Below are 22,340 nucleotides of genomic sequence, written 5' to 3' on the forward strand. Positions count from 1 at the left end.
AATTTTAGAATTTTGATATATTTCTTAATATTATTGCTAATTGTCCAAACGTTTCAACCACTAATTGTCTCTACAGAAGGGGTAATTTTGTGTAACATCATTGTGGAAACAGATCTATAGTATAGATGTATATACAGACAACTACCTCCCTTCTTTTTTCAAACACCTTCTTCGTCTGCTTGTAAATTATTTTCTGCTACTTGGCTATGTTAATATAAGCGACACGATTGGTTGATTTTCAATGACCCAATTAAAAGGTTACACAAGGTGGTTGCGTTGGGGAGATATAGTTATTTAACCCTTTCTCCCTCTAGTGGTTTACTCTAATATTGGGAATTATTATATTAATTTATTGGCCATTATCTTTTCTATTTAGATCCCTGAACTATTCTATATATGTAAAGAAAATGCTTGAAATTGTGTGGATTATTTTTTATGCGAAGGGATTTGTTGTCAAATTGTTTTATACCATTACAAGGCATCTCTGAATATTCTGCTGGGGATTTAGAAATTATCCAGAAGCAGGACTCTAAAGGGATAAGACAATGGCCGATAAATTTATGTACATCCCCAATAATGATACACAAAATAAGTCCTTCTGTAGATTAAAGTTAGTGGTTTAAACATTTAAACACTTAACTTAATTAACCTTGCAATCAAAATTTACTGGAGTCCCTAAAGTTGTTAACCAAACGTTATCATAAACTTTGGGGACTGGTGTAATAAACAGACCATTGTCCCCTCTCTCTCTGTCCAGAAAGCTCAGAATTTCACACAAAAAATGTAAAAATAATTAAATTAAAAAAAAAGATTATGATGAATTTTATTAAATCTCCATTCCACCATTTTGTGGTTTAGAAAAGTTGACAAATTTTATTAAAAAGTTACAAATTGATTTTGCACAGATTTCATTTCATATGCAATTGCATACATTTCAAAATATAATGAAATTTTTAATATTATTACTTTTTTTCTTAAATTTAAAAATTTAATTAGTAGATTAATGCTAAAAATAATATAAAGTTTATGGCTTAATATATCGAAATTATGATGTAAAGTCTCTTTTTTAATTCGTTGACTTAAAAAATTACCTAGGGAAGTTTTATTAAATTTAAATGGTTGGTTCATTTAGTAGAGTTTCCTGAAGTTTCAACCAATAATTTTTAATTTCACAAGGCGTAACTTTGTATTTCACCATAGGGTTCGCACATCAATTTATCGCCCATTGTCTTATCTCTCATGTTCAATAGAAGCTATTAAAAAATATTAATTATTAATTAAGAAACTTATAGGTACGAATTCAAGAAACAGCTAAGTAAAATTATTTTTTATTTTAGGAAAATACGCAATGCGAGATCTAGTTCAAAAGTTGCCGAGCGGTAATCCCCAGAGGGATGTGGGCACATCTGATGACACCATAGCCGCGGTTCTAGCCACTCTTAACGAGGTCATCAAGAAACATCCAGAATTTTCCAGGTAGCATTTTTTTTTATTAAAAAGTGCCTTTAGAGCACTTACATTCCTACCCCTTTTTTTTTAAATAGGAGGGGATGAGGTATGTTTGTTTGTTTAATACCTTAGCGCAAGTTAGGTAACGTGAGGATATATAGAGTATCACCGCATGGTTAGAACTTACTGCAGGATCAGTGTTAACGAAAACTTTTTGCAAAGCACCGACAAAAAAAAACACAGTACTATTAAAGTTGTAGGAAACCTTTAAGGATTATTGAAGAGTCATTTCTTTATTAGCTCCGCTACTAATAAATCCTAGATTGTTAACTTAATTGTCCTTGTTTTGTATATCTCTGTAAGTAATGTAAATCATTCTCATGGAAACAGTGATAATTAAGTCAGAAGAAAAACTAGTTTGCCTCATACCTTTCCACCGATTGTTAATGATACTGAAACAGTAATAGCTTTTAATTAAGAATACTAAGTGATTTTTGACTAGATAAAAAGTTAGAAGCAAAATAGTTTGTATTAATCAAATGTTTTTATTTGTGTCTTAATTTACAGTTTTTATTATTATCAGACAAGCTACCCCTTTGTCCGTGTCTTGTATAGAAGTACCTAACCCAATTCATGCATATTTAATATGTGTTTCAATAAAATTATATAGATTTATATTTATCTTAGCGGGTATATGAACCTAAGACCCATGCCCCAATGAAACCAAAAATTACCCATAAAGCAGACTACAATTATTTCGTTGAAAAGTTTAGAACTGACTAATCACAGTTTTTAAAAAATACTCAAAGTTCTTTAGCCAACGAAAAAGATGTCGTCGTTTTAAACTTTAGATACCAGTGTAATTTACAGTCTAATGTCCCCCTCCCTTCCTAGTTGCCATTTCAAAGATATGTATTAATATACTCAATTTGGTGGTATTTTTTTTTATATAGCAAGCCATGCAATATTAATTTTTACATTTTCTCGTCTGCTATATAGAGGGTCATTGCAATTTGGCATCCAAATAGCACTCTTAATGTGCCTCTTTTGGTTATAAATCTATTACTTGTTTCAGATTTCAAGTATCACTAGTGTACATCTATTCTTTATATATCTATTATTTGTAAGAGATCCTAATTAGCACTCTTTAAGTGTACATCTATTCTTTATACATCTGATATTTGTTTCAGATCCTTAATGGAGGCTGGTGGAGTGGATAGACTAATAAATATTACGCGGCAACGTGCAAAGTATTCAAGCAGGGTTGTCAAATTTGCAAGCCAGGTTAGTTGCGCAATTTTTTACACTAGGGTTGGGGGGGGGGGGGGTTAAACATATTTGTCTATTTCGGACATGAGATTAAATGTTTCTAGTATGGCTTAGAACCGTTTCTCAGTCATACTGAAAAATTATGTATAGCTTCATATAACAGACATTTTTTTCACAAATACTATAATAATATTGATACCAGTTCTGTTAGCCAAGGCCTCCTGTCCCTCGGGGCTTACAAAACTGGTTTTATCTTATATTTTTTATATCCGTGGAAAGCTGTCTATAACACGAAGCGATAGATAACTATTCTAGAAATCTTCTTAGGTCATGTAACCAAAATAGATGATTAAAAAATTCCTAAGACATCAAATACTTTCATTATAAAGATAGTCACATCATAATTTATGTTTTTTTGGAGCGTAGCTATTCTGTAATTTATTTTCTTAAAAATTTACAAATCTTATAAAGCAATCTTTAGTCCATTGGAATATCCTTATATAATAAAAGTAGTTAATGTATTCCGTACCATAAGATCTCACTAACCGCTGTACAGATGTTGATCTCCTTTACAGTGAAGCTTTTTATAATACTTGCGGAAGTTTTTATGTATTTTCGGGAAGGTTAACTCCACTTTCCCAAATGATATTTCTATCCTATACTTAATTACAAACCATTTTAGTACAAAAGATTTGCTGTTATATAAAAAAGAGGACCTAAACGTTTAGGTTGATTTATTAATTTTAAAGCAATTAAAATTGCTACGTAAAAGGCAACTTATTATTAAGATGTATGTAACAAAAAGTCACCATAATAACGTAAGATATTAAGGGTGATTATAATTTACGAATTATTTTAACCATTACTAGCGGCTACGCCCCCAGAGGTCTCTAGTGGCACTTTAAATGTTTATTTGTTTTTATTTCAAATATCTAATTTGAGAAATAATATATGTTGTGTTCAAGTCTCGAGGAAATAAAGAAATTTCGATTTGGGGAGGGTGGTGGTACTCAAAAATAAATAAAAACCTTCACGGGACCTATGAGAAGCTATCCTAGTAAGGAGAACCTGATTGGTTCAGCGGTTAGCGAGATCCTTCAGTACAGACAAACAAACAGACAGACATCATCTTACTTTATAATAAGGATATTTGACTGGCTTGTACTACCTTTTCTTTTTAAAACTTGAGTTTAATTATTTAATAAAGGAGGTGATTTTATATCTTATTATGTAAATGTTTCGGTACAACGGCTCTTGCCTGGCCGTGTACGAGATCTTATAGTACAAATGTACTAAACCTGCTACTTCCCACATGAATCAAAACCAGCGTAGTTACTAATACAATTTATTGTATGAAACGGTCAACGCTGAAATAAAAAATAAAAAAATTAATAAACAAATATTAAATGTTAAATATTTCATAGAAGAAATAAATCTTGTAAAAGAAAATAAATCTTTTTTCATTTGGACATAATCGTCTTTTTCTAAAAGGTTTCGTGATTTCGAATTTATATTTCAAAATATATAAAAAAGGTTAGGTTTCTTTTTGCTTAAAATTAAATCAAAACTTAATGCGAGTTTATAATTCATAGATAAAATCATCATAGACTACTATCAAAATATTCTGATACAAAAATAAATCAATTACTTGGTCTAATTTTAATGAAAATAAAGAAATTAATTTGCCGTCTTTAAGAAATCATTCCATTCTATTTAAAATGCTTAAAAGAAATAATATTTACCGAGTCGTTTGAACATGTCAAGCTGGGAAGCACTCAAAGGTATTTTTCAGCACGGATAACACCACATTTTCGTACTATACATGGGTTTTCATCACACAGATATTCCACGCATGTAGAAAGAAAGAATTAAGATGGAGGCGCAAGCTTTGTTTATGTTTGGTTGCGCACTTATTGTTTTGAATGCCGTGTTCAATTATGAACTTTTGAATTTAGGCGCTCTCTATACTACCAATAATGATAAGGAAAGATAGAAAGGATAAAGGTTCGAATTCACAAACGAAACATACTATTATACTTCAAATACAGTAAAGTATAAAGGTTTTTTTTACCTGTTTTAAGATTTGAATACCTGCTGAACTAATGATACCTTTTATATGTTTTGGGTTGGTTTTAGGCGATTTCATTCCTTCTTATCCCTTTAAAAACAAAGCCTCAATTTACCATGGGCTCGTCTTTTAATATACTTTTACTTACTTTTTTATTGACATAAATGTTTATAACCATCTCCAAAAGTTTTAATAAATTTTATTTTTGTATCCATTGCTTGCTTTGAAAAATTATAAATCTAGAAATGACCCAAATTCCAATTTTTAACGAATTTTCTAAAATTCCTGTTTTGTTAATCAGTTTGAACAATTAAAATCATGTTCCAATAATTAGGGAGTACATGCAACAATGGATACGGGGAAAGTACAATAGGCAATAAATTAACTTTACTTCCGAATTTTACCATTTTTTAGAGGGTGTAAGTGGGTAAGAACGGGTTATAGAATAATTTTATCACCATTATATACTCATTTGTCCCTGACAGGCAACTGAAGGCAGTGATACATCTTCTAAATACATAAGAACAATGGCCATGAATTTTATATTTAGCTTTTTTCCCTCTTAATATTTATTAGCTACCAAAGGCAATATTTTACAAGTTGGAATTTCCCTTCAATATTCACTAAGATTTTCGGTTGCCTCCTTTTACGATTTGTTTTCTAGACTATTTGTCTATGTTTCTCGTCAATGCCGATTAATAATATTTACAGATCAACTGAAAATTGATTGCCTATTTCTTCCCTAATTTCCAAAGTTGTACAACCCAAATATTGCAAAACCTCAGCTACTCCGGTCAAAGGGAAAAACGATAAGATGTATAAACAATTTATATACATTCAAAATTTTAATTTTTCAAAGAAGGTGTATCAACTTTTTTTTATAGCTAGCTGGTTCTTTTAGTAAGTAGTAGATGTAAAAATTTTCATAGAATTCAGATATGCAATTGGTTTTTTTGTAGACCTCTTATTTTTTGAGTAATTTAAGTTTAAAAAAAAAAATTTAAGTCGATTTTAAGGTACTAAAATGCAACAAAAAAAAGAAAGAAAATGGCCATTATGAACAAAAATAGTAAGATCTTTAATTTGACACCTTACTTTTTCAATTCTGTCAGGTAATTATTGAAAAAATCAATTTTTTTAAACCCACGAGAATAAAAACTTTGAACTTAATTTTATCATTTCACAGGTAAAAAAATATGGGTTCATGTATACCTTTAGAATCAGAAAAATATTACGAATCCATTGTAAGCAAAATTGAAAAAAAAAGTTTACAATATAGTATATAAACTACAATAAAAGGAATTATATGAAAATATCATATTATATTATACAGGCAACGTCTTAATTCTTGAATTGAGTATAAAAATGGGAAGGGGGTAAAGAGGGGGTAAAAAAGGGAAGACGAAAGTGTTGCCTGAACAAAAAATATATTTGGCCATTTGTTTATTTTTTATTTTTTTACTTTTTTTCAATTTTGCTTACAATGGATTCGTAATATTTTTCTGATTCTAAAGGTATATATGAACCCATATTTTTTTACCTGTGAAATGATAAAATTAAGTTCAAAGTTTTTATTCTCGTGGGTTTAAAAAAATCTATTTTTTCAATAATTACCTGACAAAATTCAAAAAGTAAGGTGTCAAATTAAAGATCTTACTATTTTTGTACATAATGGACATTTTCTTCCTTTTTTTTTTGTTGCGTTTTAGTACCTTAAAATCAACTTAATCTTTTTTTTTTAAACTTAAATTACTTAAAAAATAAGAGGTCTACAAAAAAAACCGATTGCATATCTGAATTCTATGAAAAATTTTACATCTACTACTTACTAAAAGAACCGGCTAGCTATAAAAAAAAAAGTTGATACACCTTCTTTAGATTATTTTTGGGAAGTTTGAAGCTTTTTTAGCTAGTAGTAAATGTTGAGATAGGATGAGGAAACTATGTACACAATTGGAAACTCAAATTCAGCTGACCTATTTACATACAATGTTACTTTGTAAGTAGCGTAACTACTCTTCAATTTCTAAAACATATTTAATAGGGTTAGGCCGGATACCGAATAGTTTCAATATCCGGTATCCGGCCGGATATCTGGCCAACCAGCCTAAACCTAATATTGAACAAATAATATTACAAAATTGTCTAGCTTCTTATGAAAGTTGTTATCCTTGTTAAATGTATTCTATTGTAATCGCAAAAGATTTAATTATTAAGTAAACACCTAATTTAGAATGTATTATGTACTGCTAAAATTAAGGAAAGTTAACATATGAAATATTGTTATGGTTCAATCTTTTAATCTATCAAAATAGGCGATTTTAGTATATTGTAAGTAAAGGACCAATAAACCTTTCAATGAGTGATTTTTTAATCCTGAGGGGCTTTTCAAAATTTACTTTGATCCAACCTAGCCTAACTAAAAGTAACTTTAAAAGTAAAATTAAATCGGGTATTTTTTTAGCTTTACTAGAATCTTAAAAATAATGTATTTGCTGATATGATTGAATTTCAATTTCAATTAACGAAAATATTTACTTATTAATCAGATTAAGTTTTATTATTATGATATTGAGTATTTAATTATGATAATAACGTATACTAATAAGGAAAAACATATTTACTTTTTCTCCTCAACTTTACGTGTTATTGTCGTATACAGCCTTGTTTTCTGAACAGATAAGATTAAGACAAAAAATATTGGTTTTAAAAAATAACTTGTACGCGAAGTAGTAGTTTTATTTTACAAATTTTGCCGTTCCTGGGATCTTAATCAACATTATTGTTTCAGGTATTATTCTCAATGTGGCAGCACCAAGAATTGCGCGAAGTGTACAAAAAATCCGGGTGGAAGGAGTCTGACTTTGTGACGAAGACTGTGGCGGCGCGGAACGCCCGACCCAACAGCCCCACCCACCTCAACTCCACGCTGAACCGGCCCATGGCCAGCCAAGGTTAGTCACGTTTTAATTAAGAATTTGATGTCTGCATCAATCGCCTCTAGGAGCCAAGATGCAAACTTCAATTATTTTCCTTAGTAAGAAAATGTGAATTTTTAACGATTTTAATATTTATCTTCTTTCGAAAACGTTTAGGTAACTAATATAAATTTAAAGCTTCTCTGAAAAGCATATAGTTATTGGCTCAGCAATTTAATAGTTCATGTGAAAGAAAAACATTACAATATAATTAAAGATTACAGAAAATTCATAGGAATTAACATTTTAAATTTGTGTCATGAGGTTTTGTGATTTTTATTTAATATATTGATTGAATTGAATATTTTGAAACTTTTTTAGGTGGTACCCGGTATGAGGACAGAACGATGGTTCGCGGTTCTGCGGACGGACGGGTGGGTCCTGGCGGCGGTCAGGGGGCCGCAGGACACCATCAAAACAATATTCAACATCAGTATCATGTAAGTATATTATTTTTAGACAGAGATCTAAAGAGATAAGACAATGGCTGATAAATTGATGTACATCTCCAGTGATGATAAAACACAAAATTACCCCTTCTGAAGATTACAATTAGTGATTGAAACATTTGGACACTCAACTAAATTAACCAACCAATCAAAATTCAATGAAAGTCCCCAAGGTTGATAAGACAACGAATAAGAAAATGTTATCATAAGACTTTGGGGACTAGTGTAATAAACTGCTAAATGTCCCCTCCCTTACTAATTTGTAAAAGTTTGTAGGTAAATAACTCCATTAATATGGAAGACAATTTTTTTGTTTTATTTTAGATATAATTGTCCTTGCTTTTAATGATAAATCGAAATTGCATATTTAAAATGCTGATTTATATGAAATATTAAACTTGAGATAAGCAATCATTAAAAATTAACACTTTCAAATATTTATTATCATTTAATCTTAGATCTGATAATACTGCAATTACTAATACATTTTAATTCTTAATATTAAACGTATTTTTACTTTATTATCAAACAAAAACAAAATTATAGCGTAGCGACTCTACAACTAGAGCATAAGAATGGGGAAGGGGAACTAGGGGGGTGTCAATAGTCCCCATGAAATTAAAATTTGGAAGGTCTTCATTACCGTTTTCCACCTAAGGAATAAGCCTGTGCACGCCACTGAGCTTGAGTAACTCAGTCTGCATTATCTACACATTTTTTTAAAATTCAGTCTGAATTTTGCTTGCAGTAATTGATAAGATTTATTTGCAAAGTATTGCTTGATTTTCACATTTACAAAATATGTCATAAAACTGTATGTCCTTCTGAAAACAGTATACTACGTCTTAAATCAAAATTATTGTTATCTTGTTATAGATTTTTTATGTTATTTCAGGGTGATAATCTTCCTATGGAGAATTTATCTTTGTACGGGGGAGGTGGTGGCCCAGCACAACAAAGAATTTACTCACAGGGTTCTCATATGGTAAGTTTTAACAATATTTGTTTCTTTATAAGTGAAGCTACTCTATAATTTATACATATTTTAAAATAAAATTTGATTATCTTACCATAATTCCTCTCCAATCAATATTGTTGTTTGATTTCTGTAACTTTAAACATTGGGTTCAAGATTATTTTATTCTTAGCATTTGTTAATTTTTTTCTTTGTCATATTCTCTATTCCTAGACTTGTTGGGTATAGTCCCTTTCGTTGCAACGCCCCTTAAGGGGCGTTTCTTCGTATTTTCACAGTAGCTTTTCTCCTATTTCTAGCCTCTAACCCAGCGGGGCCAATTGCCTAACCCAAACCTAACCTAAAATAACCTTTCAAAAGCCATTTTCAAAATACAACGAATCGCCCCTTTAGGGGCCATGCTACGAAAGGGACCATATGCGACTTATTTTATCATTATTTCAACTTTGCTTCGCTTCTTATGAATGTTTACTCCTTGTTTTTTTTGCTTTTAAACTTTTTTATTAGGATCCTTTTTGACTAATAAATTGGTTAGGAACTTGGTTGTATTGTGAAATACAAGTAGTAGAACAGAACAGACAAAGATTATGCAGCTCCTTTTTTTAAGATTAGCGGCTACGCCCTAAGAGGCCTCTAGGGGCACTTGAGGAGGGGAGAGTCGAATTTGATAACCGAATTTCTTATTTTAGATTTTAAAAGTAAAAGTTCCAAAAAAATAAATCTTGTGCAGAATAAACACCCCTGCCTTAAGATTTCGATAACTAGATTTAATGAAAGCTTCATTTATATACCGGGAAAGTTTTAGGATATTTTAATTTTTAAATATAGGTATTTTAATGGTTTTTACCTATTTTTCTGCTCTGTAATCCCTATCCCTTCGAATACAGATACCCTAGTTGTTAGGAGCGAAGCTGCTGGTTGATTAACTCTCATATTTAAGAATACATCCATTTGATTTTTTTTTCCGAAATATCCAACTGCTCTGTTCTTTTATTTGTTTTCAACAATACTTTTATCTAATTATTTTTAATAAAATATCCCTTATGGCAATTTTAAAAAGCTTTTTTTTATTGAAATAGAAATAAGGTCTTTACTAAATAGAATAAAAATTTAAATACTGAATAAAACCCAATGTGATTTTTTGCTTTAAACTGACTTTAACCTTTGCTTTTTACTAATTTTTGATAAATTGTACATATTCTTACACCTATTTTAGATTTAAAACATTTATAAAGTAATAACATAAGGGTATATCCAAATATTTTCCAGTATGGCTTCGAAACCGATTATTATCCGCTGGATTAGAACCGGTTCACAGCCAAATTTATAAAATCATGTACATCTTCGTATTACAGACAATTTTCCACGAATATTAAAATGAAAGTAATAAAATTAATACCAGTTTTGTTAGCATATGTCTTCGGTACCTTGGGGTTAACAAAACTGGTTTTAACCTTACAATTTTCAATTTTAATATCCGCGGAAAGCTGTCTATGATTCGTTTGATACATAACTAAACCTTTAATAAAAAATGAACACCCTGTATATGTTTAAAATTTTACTAAAATGTGATTTTAATCAATTTTAACCTAAAACTTTTGTTTTAGCCACCAGAGCATCAATATTAAAGTAAGACTTGATCCAATATCTCACAAACTTTGTGTTTGGACCCCCCGGTTATAGTAGTAACTGTTTATTGTGTTTTTGGACCCCTTTTATGTTGTTTAAATTATTCTTGTCAATATTCTTAATAACAAGTAGAGGATTCATGAAATAAAGAGGGAGGTCATTTTCTAGTAAATCCCGTAAAGGTGTGTGTTATAAGGCCTAAAAATAGTAGTAGAACGATAAGGTGCTCTATATATTTGTATTCCCTATTGAATAGAACAATAGTGAAGAAATTTTTTTTTTTTTTTGATAACCTTTCCTGGAATATCTTTAAAAATTAAGAAATTTCTATCAAACGCTTTGTTTGGCTCAAACTGACACAAATAAAAAAAATATAATTATAATAAATCAACCTGTAAAGAATGACTTCTTCCTTTGTTTAATGGTATAGATTGTTCTTAACCTTTACCTTGTACCTATAGAAAACATTATTATTATAATTATATATTTTTTTAATTTTTGTCAGTTTGAGCCAAACAAAGCGTTTGATAGAAATTTCGTATTTTTAAAAGATATTCCAGGTAGGGTTATCAAAAAAAAAAAAAAATTTCCCTATTGTTCTATTCATTAGGGAATACAAATATATAGAGCACCTAATCGTTCTACTACTATTTTTAGGCCTTATAACACACACCTTTACGGGATTTACTAGAAAATGACCTCCCTCTTTGGAGAGGTTTATGACAAATATATGTGAACCATATTAGCAACCTAAATTGTTTACAAAAATTCGCCAGTCACAATATCAACGTATTCTATATAATGTGCTATATTTTTGTAAGTTAGTCCTAATGATAGCATACGACAAACTCTCCAAGAAAATTTCATGAATTGTCACTTATGTTTCTAAAAAAAGAGGTTTTCCACAAAGAGGGTTCATTTAGATTTTAACTTGATTACGTTTCTGTTATAATTTTATAGCATGTTCTGTAATTTTTGTCCTAAACTTTTTAGTTAAATTAAAATGATAGTTGTTTGTTTTGTATAGTAGAAGATTTTATTTTTGTGGCATACTTATCTTAGTAGTTAATAATTAAATTATTAATAGAAATTTTTTAAAGAAAACTACATATCTTATCATTTTTATAAAATGTTTGGTTGTTGCTTTCGAAAACTAATCCAAATTAATAAAATGTTCACTTTACTTATGTTTTATGTTGATCAAAAAAATTTGGATTTTAATACATTTGAATAATGTAATATTTTAGAGAATTATATTAGTTTTTACTTAACATTTTGGTTCATGGAAAGAAAACGAAGTTGCGGGTTTCTTCGTATTTTCACAGCAGGTTTTCTCCTATTTGTAGCCCCTGCAGGGGGACTCTAGCCTTGCGGGGCAAAAGCTACTGTAAAAAATACGATGAAGCCCGCAACTTCGTTTTCTTTTCATGACCCGACATTTTAAATCCTTTTTGAAAGATACAATGTACAAAGCACACAATATTAACTTATATTTTCTCAAAAAAAATTACAAGATTTAAAATTACAAGAATTGGCAAATTTTCACAGTTTTGATGTAACTAAGGTTAAGGGAATGGATGTTGAGGCAAAGTTTTAAGGAAGATCTAGGTAGATCAGGGAGAGGGAGGGGCAATTGGAAAAAATAATATTTTGCCTTTAAAATTTTTGTATAAGGGTATGTGTTACATTATGGGTATTATTCATATGTAGTTATTTAATATTTTAGTTTTAAAATAGTTTAAATTTAAAATGTTTTTCAACCTATTTTTAATAAAAAAAATACATTTTTCTAAGACATGAAGATATATTTAGATTTTAGCAATCATTTTAATTAATTTTGTCACTTGTAGAGTGAATCAATCGTTTTAATATTATTTTTTTATTTCACTAGGTAAGTTGCACTTATTGTAAGAAATTTAATTTAAAATCTTGATACAAATGACCAAACTAAACGATAAAATACAATTTTTTTATAAAGTTTTTTTTTGCAACAATGGCTTTGTTTAAAGAAAAGTTTGAATTTTTCTTTTTTCAATCTTTTATTGTTATATGAGAAGAGCCTTTCCATTCCCTGGATAGAGGAAGGTTCTACAAGCATCCTTTGCAGGAATGTAGGGCAATGGTCCTCTAACAAGAACTATTATGTCCATTCACTTTGGAGTTATATAAAAAAATCCTAAATAAAGTGGGACTTTAAATTAAACTACATGCCATACATCTTCGAAATGAACACAAGCTTCTAATGACATAATTTTACATAAAATATTTGGGGGAGGGGACACATTTACCGTCCTATCTTTTTAGATAGAGTAGTAAGGTCTTTTTTATAGCTTAGGATTTCAATAACTCCATTTCTCAATCCATAGAAGCTCCATAAAGATTCTGGATTGGTTTTAAGAATTTTTCGGTATTAAGGGTTAGTTTTAGTCTATTTTTCTTCACTTCTCTAACCCTTTGAATAAAGTTTCACTTAGTTTTTGGTCGGCCAATTAGCATATAAAAATGTGAAAGAACTAACCACCAGTCCCTACCCCCCTGAAAATGCTCCCCCGCACATTTATAATTCATAAGAGAATGCTTTGGATCAACTCCCCCCCCCCCTCATCTAGCAGAAGCCCCCCCATTAAATCTACTTTCATCTTAAGAGATATACATTAGCACGGACTAGCATTCACAAAAAAAGAAAAATATAAGATGGTCAAATGTTCAATGAGGTTGTTAAAAAACAGAGTTATAGTATAGTTTAGATGTATATACAGACAACTACCTCCCTTTCTTTTTCAATGACCCTTTTCGTCTGTTTCTAAATAATTTTCTACTACTTGGCTGTGTTAATATAAGCGCCACTATTGGTTGATTTCCAATGACCCAAAAGAAAGGTTGCACAAGGTTGATGCGATGGGGAGATACAGTTATTTAACCCTTTCTCCCTCTAGTGTTTTACTCTAATGCTGTGAAACAATCGTTTTTCTGTTGTTTTAGTAATGTAGTTAACCATTTTTTGGAGTAAAGCCACTCTGTAGTTTCATTTGTAATATTAGATGCAACCCCAAAAATGTGTTAGTTACTTGTTTATTTTTATCATAATGATTTTTGTTGTCATTCTTAATGATCGTCTTGCATGATTTTTGTTTCTGTCAATTTAGTTTTAAAATCTCACACTTAAAATTTTTTTTTATTTAATGTTGTGTAGTATAATTTTTAAAGATTATAAATATTTTCGTATAGTTTAAAGTTTGTATATTTTTATTATTGTAGTTTTCAACCAAAATTAATGGAGAAAATGACTAATAATTTATTTTTACTTGTAGATATCTCCCGGTGAGCCCGTGTACGCGCAAGTGAACCGTGATAAGAAACGGTCCAGCCACAGTCAGCCTGACCATCATGACCACCAGGACAACTACAGTGACCACGCCCGCCACTGGGCGGTACAGGACAACCAGGCGGCCGCGCTGGAAAACAGCGGGGCCAGCCAGCCGTCCGCTGGCGACTCGTGGGTCTGATAGTCATGTGATTCCTTAGAAATAAAAACAATTTATATTTAGCAGATTATCATTTTCATATTTTCTATTTATACAAATTTCAGTGTATAAGGCTGTTAAAAAAGCCGGTAAAAGTTATAATATAATCATATAAAAAAGTCAGTTTTTAAAATCAGCTGTAAAGTACAAATAGTCAGCTGATTAGATGAAGATAAAAAAACAGCTGATCAGTACAAAAATCAGCTGATTTTATGATAAAAACAGCTGATTAACTAAGAAAAATATGAAAGGAATATTTAAAAAGTGATAAGAAATTATATGTTTAGGAAATTAAATTTATATGTGAACAATTTTGAAAATATTTTATAAAAACCAAGTGCAAAAACATTCCATATAAGGACACTTTCAAAATTATTTATTATTTAAAAATAAAAACTGTTATATTATCAGCTTATAAACAAACAAGGGTTGAACGAAGGAAAATGAAACCTTTATAAAATTGTATTTATGCAGTTGTACTATGTGTACATTATGTACCTAATAAAATGTACACTCTGTACTCTGTATTATGTACCATTTAATGATGTTACAAAAAAAACTATGTATATTCATTATTTCATGATATTTATTATTCTTTATATATGCAGCAACAACCAGATTTTCAGTTTTTCACAATTTTTACAAAATTAATTTATATACATACATGCATATTTTGCTTTTTACATGTGACAAGTGAATTTTTTTTTTAGTTCCAAAAAAAGTGACTAGAGAAAAAATTCTAAAAATGCGTGACCCAGGTTCGAATCTCTGATCATTTCACATGAAACCGAAATTTTAATGGATTTTTAATAACTTGTCTTTGTGATTTAAATTAAATGAAAATTTCAGTCTGTATAACTTATCTAATAGTACTTGGTAATACAAAAAAGTACTTAAAAATACAAAAGTCGTTACCTATATTTAGTAAAAAGAAATAATGTGTAATATTTTGCAATTTTTCCAATGTACATAAAAACGAGCAAAATGATTTTTTTTGTCATTTGAATTGTGATTTAAACAAACTACAAAATATGAATCTAAAATAGCCTAGGTAACAAATCATAAAAAAATGAGCAAAAAATAATCATTTTGTTTGTAAGAAAAAAAAGTTATTTCTTAACTCTTTGCTGTGTATTTCAATCATTTTATACTTTTCAAATTTTTACCTTGTTTTAATAAAATTATGATAAATAATGTTGGCCTAGGCGGACACAAATATCTTGAAAAATTAATAGTAGAGAAGGGCTGACAAACATTTATTAAATGATTAAAATTGGACATTTTGACTTATTCGTTGATTTTTTCACTAAAATCTCATTAACTGTCAACTATTTCTTGGTAGATTAGTGGTTAAGGTTTAAGTGATTTAAATATCATATCATGTAGAATGACAGGTAATGATCATTTATTGATCATTTATTGTCGATAAAAATCATTGTCTGCCTTGTTATACTCCTAAAGTGGATTCATAAAAAACTTTTTGGCTTACTGCCTCACTAAAAAATTTTGTGAAAAATCCTCCAAAATCGCATTAAAAATCCACAAAAATTAAACAAAATCTTTTGTTATTAACCCTTTTATGATTTTTTTAGATTTTTAATGCGAATTTGGAGGATTTTTCACAAAAATTTCTTTAGCGAGCCTCACTAATTTTAATGAGGCAGAGAGCCAAAAAGTTTTTTAAGAATCCACCTGTAATTTTTCATGACATTTGCGCCGTCTCCAAAAAAAAAGGTAGATCTTCCCTGAAAAGCAAAAGAAACTGAAAATTGTGGAATAATTTTTAATTTTGTGGTTATATGATTACTTGTATAATTGTTGAAATTATTATTATTTATTTGAATGTATCTTGTAACAGAAGGTTCAGACAAATAAAAATCATCCAAATTAGTTTTTTTTTGTCGTTTTTCTTTGTTTTCAGATATAGTTTTTTTTTGGGTAAAATGCGTAAATATACAAGAAAAATTTCTTATATTTAAATAAACTTTGGATCATGGAAAGAAAACGAAGTTTCCGGTTTCATCGTATTTTCATAGTAGCTTTTGAAGGGTTATTTTAGGTTAGGTTAGGTTAAGTAAATGTTAATGATTGCCCCGCAGGGCTAGAGCCCCCCGCAGGGGCTAGAAGTATGAGAAAGTCTACTGTAAAAAAACGACGAAACCGGAAGCTTCGTTTTCTTTCCATGATCCTAAACTTTTTATAAATCCTAAAGCTTATCCCCCCCCCCCCTCACATAAGCCATTTTATAACTACTACCAAGAAATATAAGAAATGAATTATAGACTAGCTGCTAATCGGTCAGAGGTGTTTTAATCTTTTTATCATAGAGGGGCTTGGTGAACCAGGTCTACCAGGGTGAGTTTGACAGCTCCAAAATTTATGTAGAATAAAGGTATTGGTGATAAAGTTTGGACACTTAAGGAATTTTGAACACTTATAAGCTTTACTGGGTATAGTCCTTTCCACGACATCCCTCCATAAGGGGCGATTTGTCGTATTTTGAAAATGGCTTTTTATAGGTTATTTTAGGTTAGGTTAGGTTGTATTGGGTTAGGTGATTGCCCCACAGGGTTAGGTAATTGGCCCCGCAGGGTTAGAGCCCCCCGCAGGTGCTAGAAATAGGAGAAAACTTACTGTGAAAAATACGAAGAATCGCCCCTTATGGAGGGATGTCGTGGAAAGGACTATACCCGCTTTACTTGGTCGTTTTTAATTCTTTTAAAACTTTGGTAAGTAGTATATTTTCTCGTATTCATTCGAATCCGGTGGATAGGAACCGGTTCTCATCCATACGAAAAAACTATGTCTAGCATCGTATTATATCCAGTTTTCTACGAATATAAAAGTGTACAATCATAAGATTAAAAATAATTTTTTTAGCCTGTGCCTTCGGCACCTCGGGGCTAAAAAACTGGTTTTTATCTTATAATTGTACATTCTATATGCGCGGAAAGCTGTTTATAATACGATGAAAGAAATAACTATTCCAGTCTAATGTCCCCTCCCTCCATGGCATCTCATCCCATTGCATGTCATTGTCAATATCGTCAACAATGGCCAATAAATTTGTGTACATCCCTAATGATGATACACAAAATTACTTCTTCTTTAGATTACAATTAGTGTTTAATGACAGCTTATACCAATAACGAAATTAATTCACGAAACCTGAATGTGGTTTTCAGCTATCGTTGGGGAGCAACATATCTTAAAATTGACGACCTCTCCATTTGCCCCCCAAATATTTTTTTTAGATTTATTTCTGTTGTTGGTTATACCTTATTCCTGGGTTATTGAAACGTTTGGTTACTCAACTTAATGAACCAACCAATAAAAATGTAAAGGTCGCCGAAGTTGTCAATCCAACGGACCAACGTATACCAACTTGTTTCTAATTGAACTTTAATTAGACCCTGCACCTGTTTGCAATAAGTTAACATTTTCTTTTGTAGAAACTTCGGATCATATGAAGGAAATGAAGTCATTCCTAAAAAGGACAGAAATTCCCTTCCAAAAAGGACAGAAATCATCTTCCTTTTTCTCAGATATCTCAAATATGGACAAAAATCACTCTCCTTTTTCTTACATATCTGAAAAAGAGGATAAAAATCACCTTCCTAAATCTCACTTATTCTTCCTAATTCTAAGAAAATTAACCCAATACCTCCATGTTCTTCCTTATTCTCAGATAATCTACCTTATTCTAAGAAATTCTTCCTTGTCCTTACAAATTCTCCCTTATTCTCAGATAACCTACCTTATTCTAAGAAATTCTTCCTTATTCTAAGAAAATCTACCTTATTCTAAGACATTCTTCCTTATTCTAAGAAAATCTTCCTTATTCTAAGACATTCTTCCTTATTCTAAGAAATTCTTCCTAATTCTATGAAAATCTACCTAATTATAAGACATTCTTCCTTATTCTAAGAAAATCTACCTTATTCTAAGATATTCTTCCTTATTCTAAGAAATTCTTAGTTATTCTAATAAGATCTACCTTATTCTAAGAAATACTTCCTAATTCTATGAAAATCTACCTTATTATAAGACATTCTTCCTTATTCTAAGAAAATCTACCTTATTCCAAAAAATTCTTCCTTATTCTAAGAAATACTTCCCTATTTCTAAGAAAATCTACCTTATTCTAAGACATTCTTCCTTATTCTAAGAAAATCTACCTTATTCTAAGACATTCTTCCTTATTCTAAGAAAATCTACCTTATTCTAAGTAATTCTTCCTTTTCCTTACTAATTCTCTCTTATTTTCAGATAACCTAGCTTATTCTATGAAGTTCTTCCTTAATACCCCTAATTCTTCCTTTTTCTCAGATAATTTTTTAAATTTATATTGGGATATCATAACTGAAATAGAGGTATAGAGAATATATAAATTCTGCCTTTTCACCTTCCTTATTCTCTCAAAATCTTGGTTTTTCTCACATATATTTCCTTATGTTTATTGGGATATCAGAACAAGATGTGTAGGATAAGTTTGGGTTGTATCTTTTGACCTGAAATATTTGTTTGTACTTTAGAGGAGGAACCCCAGTCTGTAAAACACACTAGCTGTATCAATAATCTGTTCTACTTGCCAACTGATACAAATATTAGACCAAAATGGAAAATCATCCCCCCCCCCAAAAAAAAAAATTTTCTTTCCAATAATAAAATAAAAACCCAGGCAGAGAGTCAGATATTTGTATATAATGAAAAGTACACCCCCCTTCCTCAAATGGTTGGCAACTTAATTTTCAGTCTGTCTATAAATCAGCTGATAATTATGTAATGGATGCAAGGGCGTACTATGAATTTGTACTATTTGGGGTATAAAGAAAGTTTTTGTGTTCTCTCCAGAAATATTTAAATTAAACTTTTTGAACAATGATCATCATTTATCTTTATATAACACGATAGCAATGTGTAAAATTATGCAGAATAGCAATTATTTATCGATAACGAACTAAGATTGCACATAAAAACATTAAAATATACAAGACTGGAGTTACGTAAGATTAGAATTATGTAAATTAAAAATCATGTAAACTGTACAAAAATTAGCATAGTATTTATCTATATATCTACCCTCCCCCACCCCACCCAATCGCTAATGTTAAATTGTATATTTTCTTTTAAAAATGTGAATGTTTTCTTTAACCTTAAAGTCTGTACGATACATAATTTAAATACTGACTTAACTTATAGTTAAAAAATTGAACACATAATCTTATCCCTTTAGATCCCTGAGACTTCAAAGTGGTAGAAGCAAAGGTTTTCTATAATTAGGGTTGGTCCGTCTGTATGTAACAGTTAGCTTTTTTCGTTAATTTAAACAGTTAAAATTGTTTTATCAATTTAAAACTTGGCATGATGATTCCTATAACAATGAGGTCCTTCTGATTTCAGAGCTTCATTTTTATAGATATTGTCATTCTTTTTAAAAAGCGAAGCTTTTCTATAATTAGAGTTGGTCCGTCCGTCCGTCCGTCCGTCAGTCCGTACGTCTGAGAGAGATAGCTTTTTTCATTAATTTAGGCATGTTAGAATTATCCTGTCGATTTCATGGTGATTCCTTTAGTATTTAGGTATGATTAAGAAAGCGTAGCAACTCTATAATCATTACCAGAATGTCCGTACGTCCATTTTAAACATATTGGTTCTTTACTTTTTTAACAACAAATTTTTATGTGATCTAATAATCCGATTGTTATAATTTGTTGGTATAGTGATTCCTGGGACAACAAAGTACAATATTATAAGCAAAGAAACTCTATAATCAAGTCCAAAAAAATTAAATATGTCCATAAACATTATCCTCTATCAAGAAGTTTTTCCAACAAATTTACTCACAATTTTGCTTTGACTCCTTTTTTTATATTCTGATTATTCAGTTCTGACACTATACATGTGTTAGTGTCCGTAAGTCCTACCGTTTTAGAGCTTCGCTTTTATGGATGCTGTCATCCATGTTTAATTTAGTTTATACTTTTATTATTTCAGGGAGAGAGGGGACAAAGGTCTGTTTATTACACTAGTCCCCAAAGTTTTATTATAATGTTTTATTATTTGTAAGTTTATACAACTTTACGCACTTGAGTGAATTTTCATTGGTTGGTTAATTAAGTGTTCAGACGTTTCAACCACTAATTTTAATCTATAGAAGGGATAATTTTGTGCATAATCATTGGGGATGTACGCGCTACCGTGGTTCAAAAAGTATTACATAAACAGAGAATATTGGTGTTTGCAGAGAGAGAGAGAGAAAGGGGACATTGGGCTGTTAATTACACAAGTCCAAAAATATTTACAATAACATTTTCTTATTAGTTGGCTTAACAACTGTGAGGACTTTTAATAAATTTTAATTGGTTGGTGTATTAAGTTTAGTGTCCAAATGTTTGTAATTGTAATCTACAGAAGGGGTAATTTTGTGTTTTAACATTGAGATTTACATAATTTTATTAGCCATTATCTTATCCCATTAGATCCCTGGGTATTATCAATTAACTCAAACGCCAGGTCCAACAAACCAAAATAACTGCCCAAACACCCGAGGTATTAGGTTAAGTAACACTAACACCCATCACACAACCACCATTTTGATTGCAAAACCTTTGTCGGAGAAGTCCTTAATGGGATTGGTAATGAGTTGTGACTGTTTGGGGCCAAGGCATTCTACATACTTTAACTATTAATGCCTTTAGTTTTTATGCTGGTTGATTTGATTTTAAATTTGTTTCTTCTCAGATTTTTCCAGTGATGTAAAGGGATAATACAATGGCCGTTAAATTGATGTACAACCCAATGATGATACACAAAATTACTCCTTAAAAATTTGTGGTTGAAACGTTTGAACACAAAAAATCAAAGAATCAAAATTCACTATATTCCACAAGGTAATAAGCCAACGAATAAGAATCATTATAAGAAAACTTTGGGGACTATTATCAAACAGCCCATTGTACCCTCTTTATCTAAGTAATTTCTCTTGGGAGAGTGGGAGTACCTTCCCCAATTTATGCAAAGGAGAACCAGAAATTGGTCTAGCAGTTAGCGAGAGCTTTCGATATACATATATAATCACAGGTATTGACAGATATACACAAACACACAATGTTAATTTTGAATATTGACTAGTAGTTGCGCTCCTCAAGGCCTTTAAGGGCACCTAAGGTGAGGGGAGGTCAACCCACAACCCTTATTTTAGTTTTAAAAAGGATGACAACATCCATAAAACTGAAGCTCTAAAACGGCGGGAAAGAAGAACATTAAAACTTTAGAGTGTCAGAACTAAATAATCCGACAATAAATGTGTTACTGTAAAAATGTTTAAACTGTTAAATACAGGATACTGTTTATATATATGTACTTTTTTATTAGGATTTGATTAGAGAGATGCTTTGCATATGATATTGTACCTTGTTGTCCTAGGAATCATTATTCCCAAAGTATGATGAATAGGATAATTATCCTATTATATAAAGATGTAACTCTTTTTATACATTTTAATTGGAACCGATGATCTGTTTAATAGTGAAACAATTGTCTTCCATTAATAAAATGTTAAAAAATAACCCATGTTACATATATAAATAAATCCTTATAATAAAGTAACAGGATGTCTCTGTGTTTGTAAGTTTGTACCGAAGGATCTTGCTAACCGCTGAACCGATCGGGTTCTCCTTAACAGGGTAGCTTCTCATATGTCCCGGGAAAAAAACATAACTAACACAATCTATCAGCGAAAAAATATTTTTGGTAAATAGCTGATTTTAAAAAAGATTGATAAGAGAAAAAAAATTACGTGTCCCTAGAGGCCTCTAGGGGCGTAGCCGCTAGTCCTATTATATAAAGTAGTAAGCGTTTGTTGTCTGTCCCAAAGGATCTCGCTAACCGCTGAACCGATATTGTTCTCCTTTACAGTGAAGCTTCTTACAGGTCCTGGGAAGGTTTTAAACTATTTTTCGAGAGCGTGTCCTAACCTCCCTCTCCCCCCAAAAA

The 22,340-nt window shown here is 30.6% G+C and overlaps 1 protein-coding gene across 13 annotated transcripts in view; it reads left to right on the forward strand.

Annotated features, from left to right (window-relative positions):
• Window positions 1-16,232, forward strand: part of p120ctn (adherens junction protein p120) — a 258,351-nt gene extending 242,119 nt beyond the window's left edge. For 7 of the 13 annotated variants that reach the window (XM_080152242.1, XM_080152241.1, XM_080152247.1 and 4 more), the window contains 7 exons: window positions 1,338-1,476; window positions 2,640-2,733; window positions 7,578-7,740; window positions 8,086-8,204; window positions 9,109-9,198; window positions 14,130-15,736; window positions 16,077-16,232. In XM_080152242.1, the coding sequence (XP_080008368.1) occupies window positions 1,338-1,476; window positions 2,640-2,733; window positions 7,578-7,740; window positions 8,086-8,204; window positions 9,109-9,198; window positions 14,130-14,324 (800 nt within the window). In that variant the 3' untranslated portion in view covers window positions 14,325-15,736; window positions 16,077-16,232. Of the gene's footprint in view, window positions 1-1,337; window positions 1,477-2,639; window positions 2,734-7,577; window positions 7,741-8,085; window positions 8,205-9,108; window positions 9,199-10,796; window positions 10,819-14,129; window positions 15,737-16,076 lie in introns of all 13 variants that reach the window. The other 6 variants (XM_080152243.1, XM_080152237.1, XM_080152239.1 and 3 more) reach the window with 6 other exon arrangements.
• The last annotated feature ends 6,108 nt before the right edge of the window (window positions 16,233-22,340 follow it).

This window comes from Acartia tonsa, chromosome 3 (assembly GCF_053477335.1).
Source record: "Acartia tonsa isolate MP-2025a chromosome 3, ASM5347733v1, whole genome shotgun sequence".
NCBI lineage: Eukaryota > Metazoa > Arthropoda > Copepoda > Calanoida > Acartiidae > Acartia > Acartia tonsa.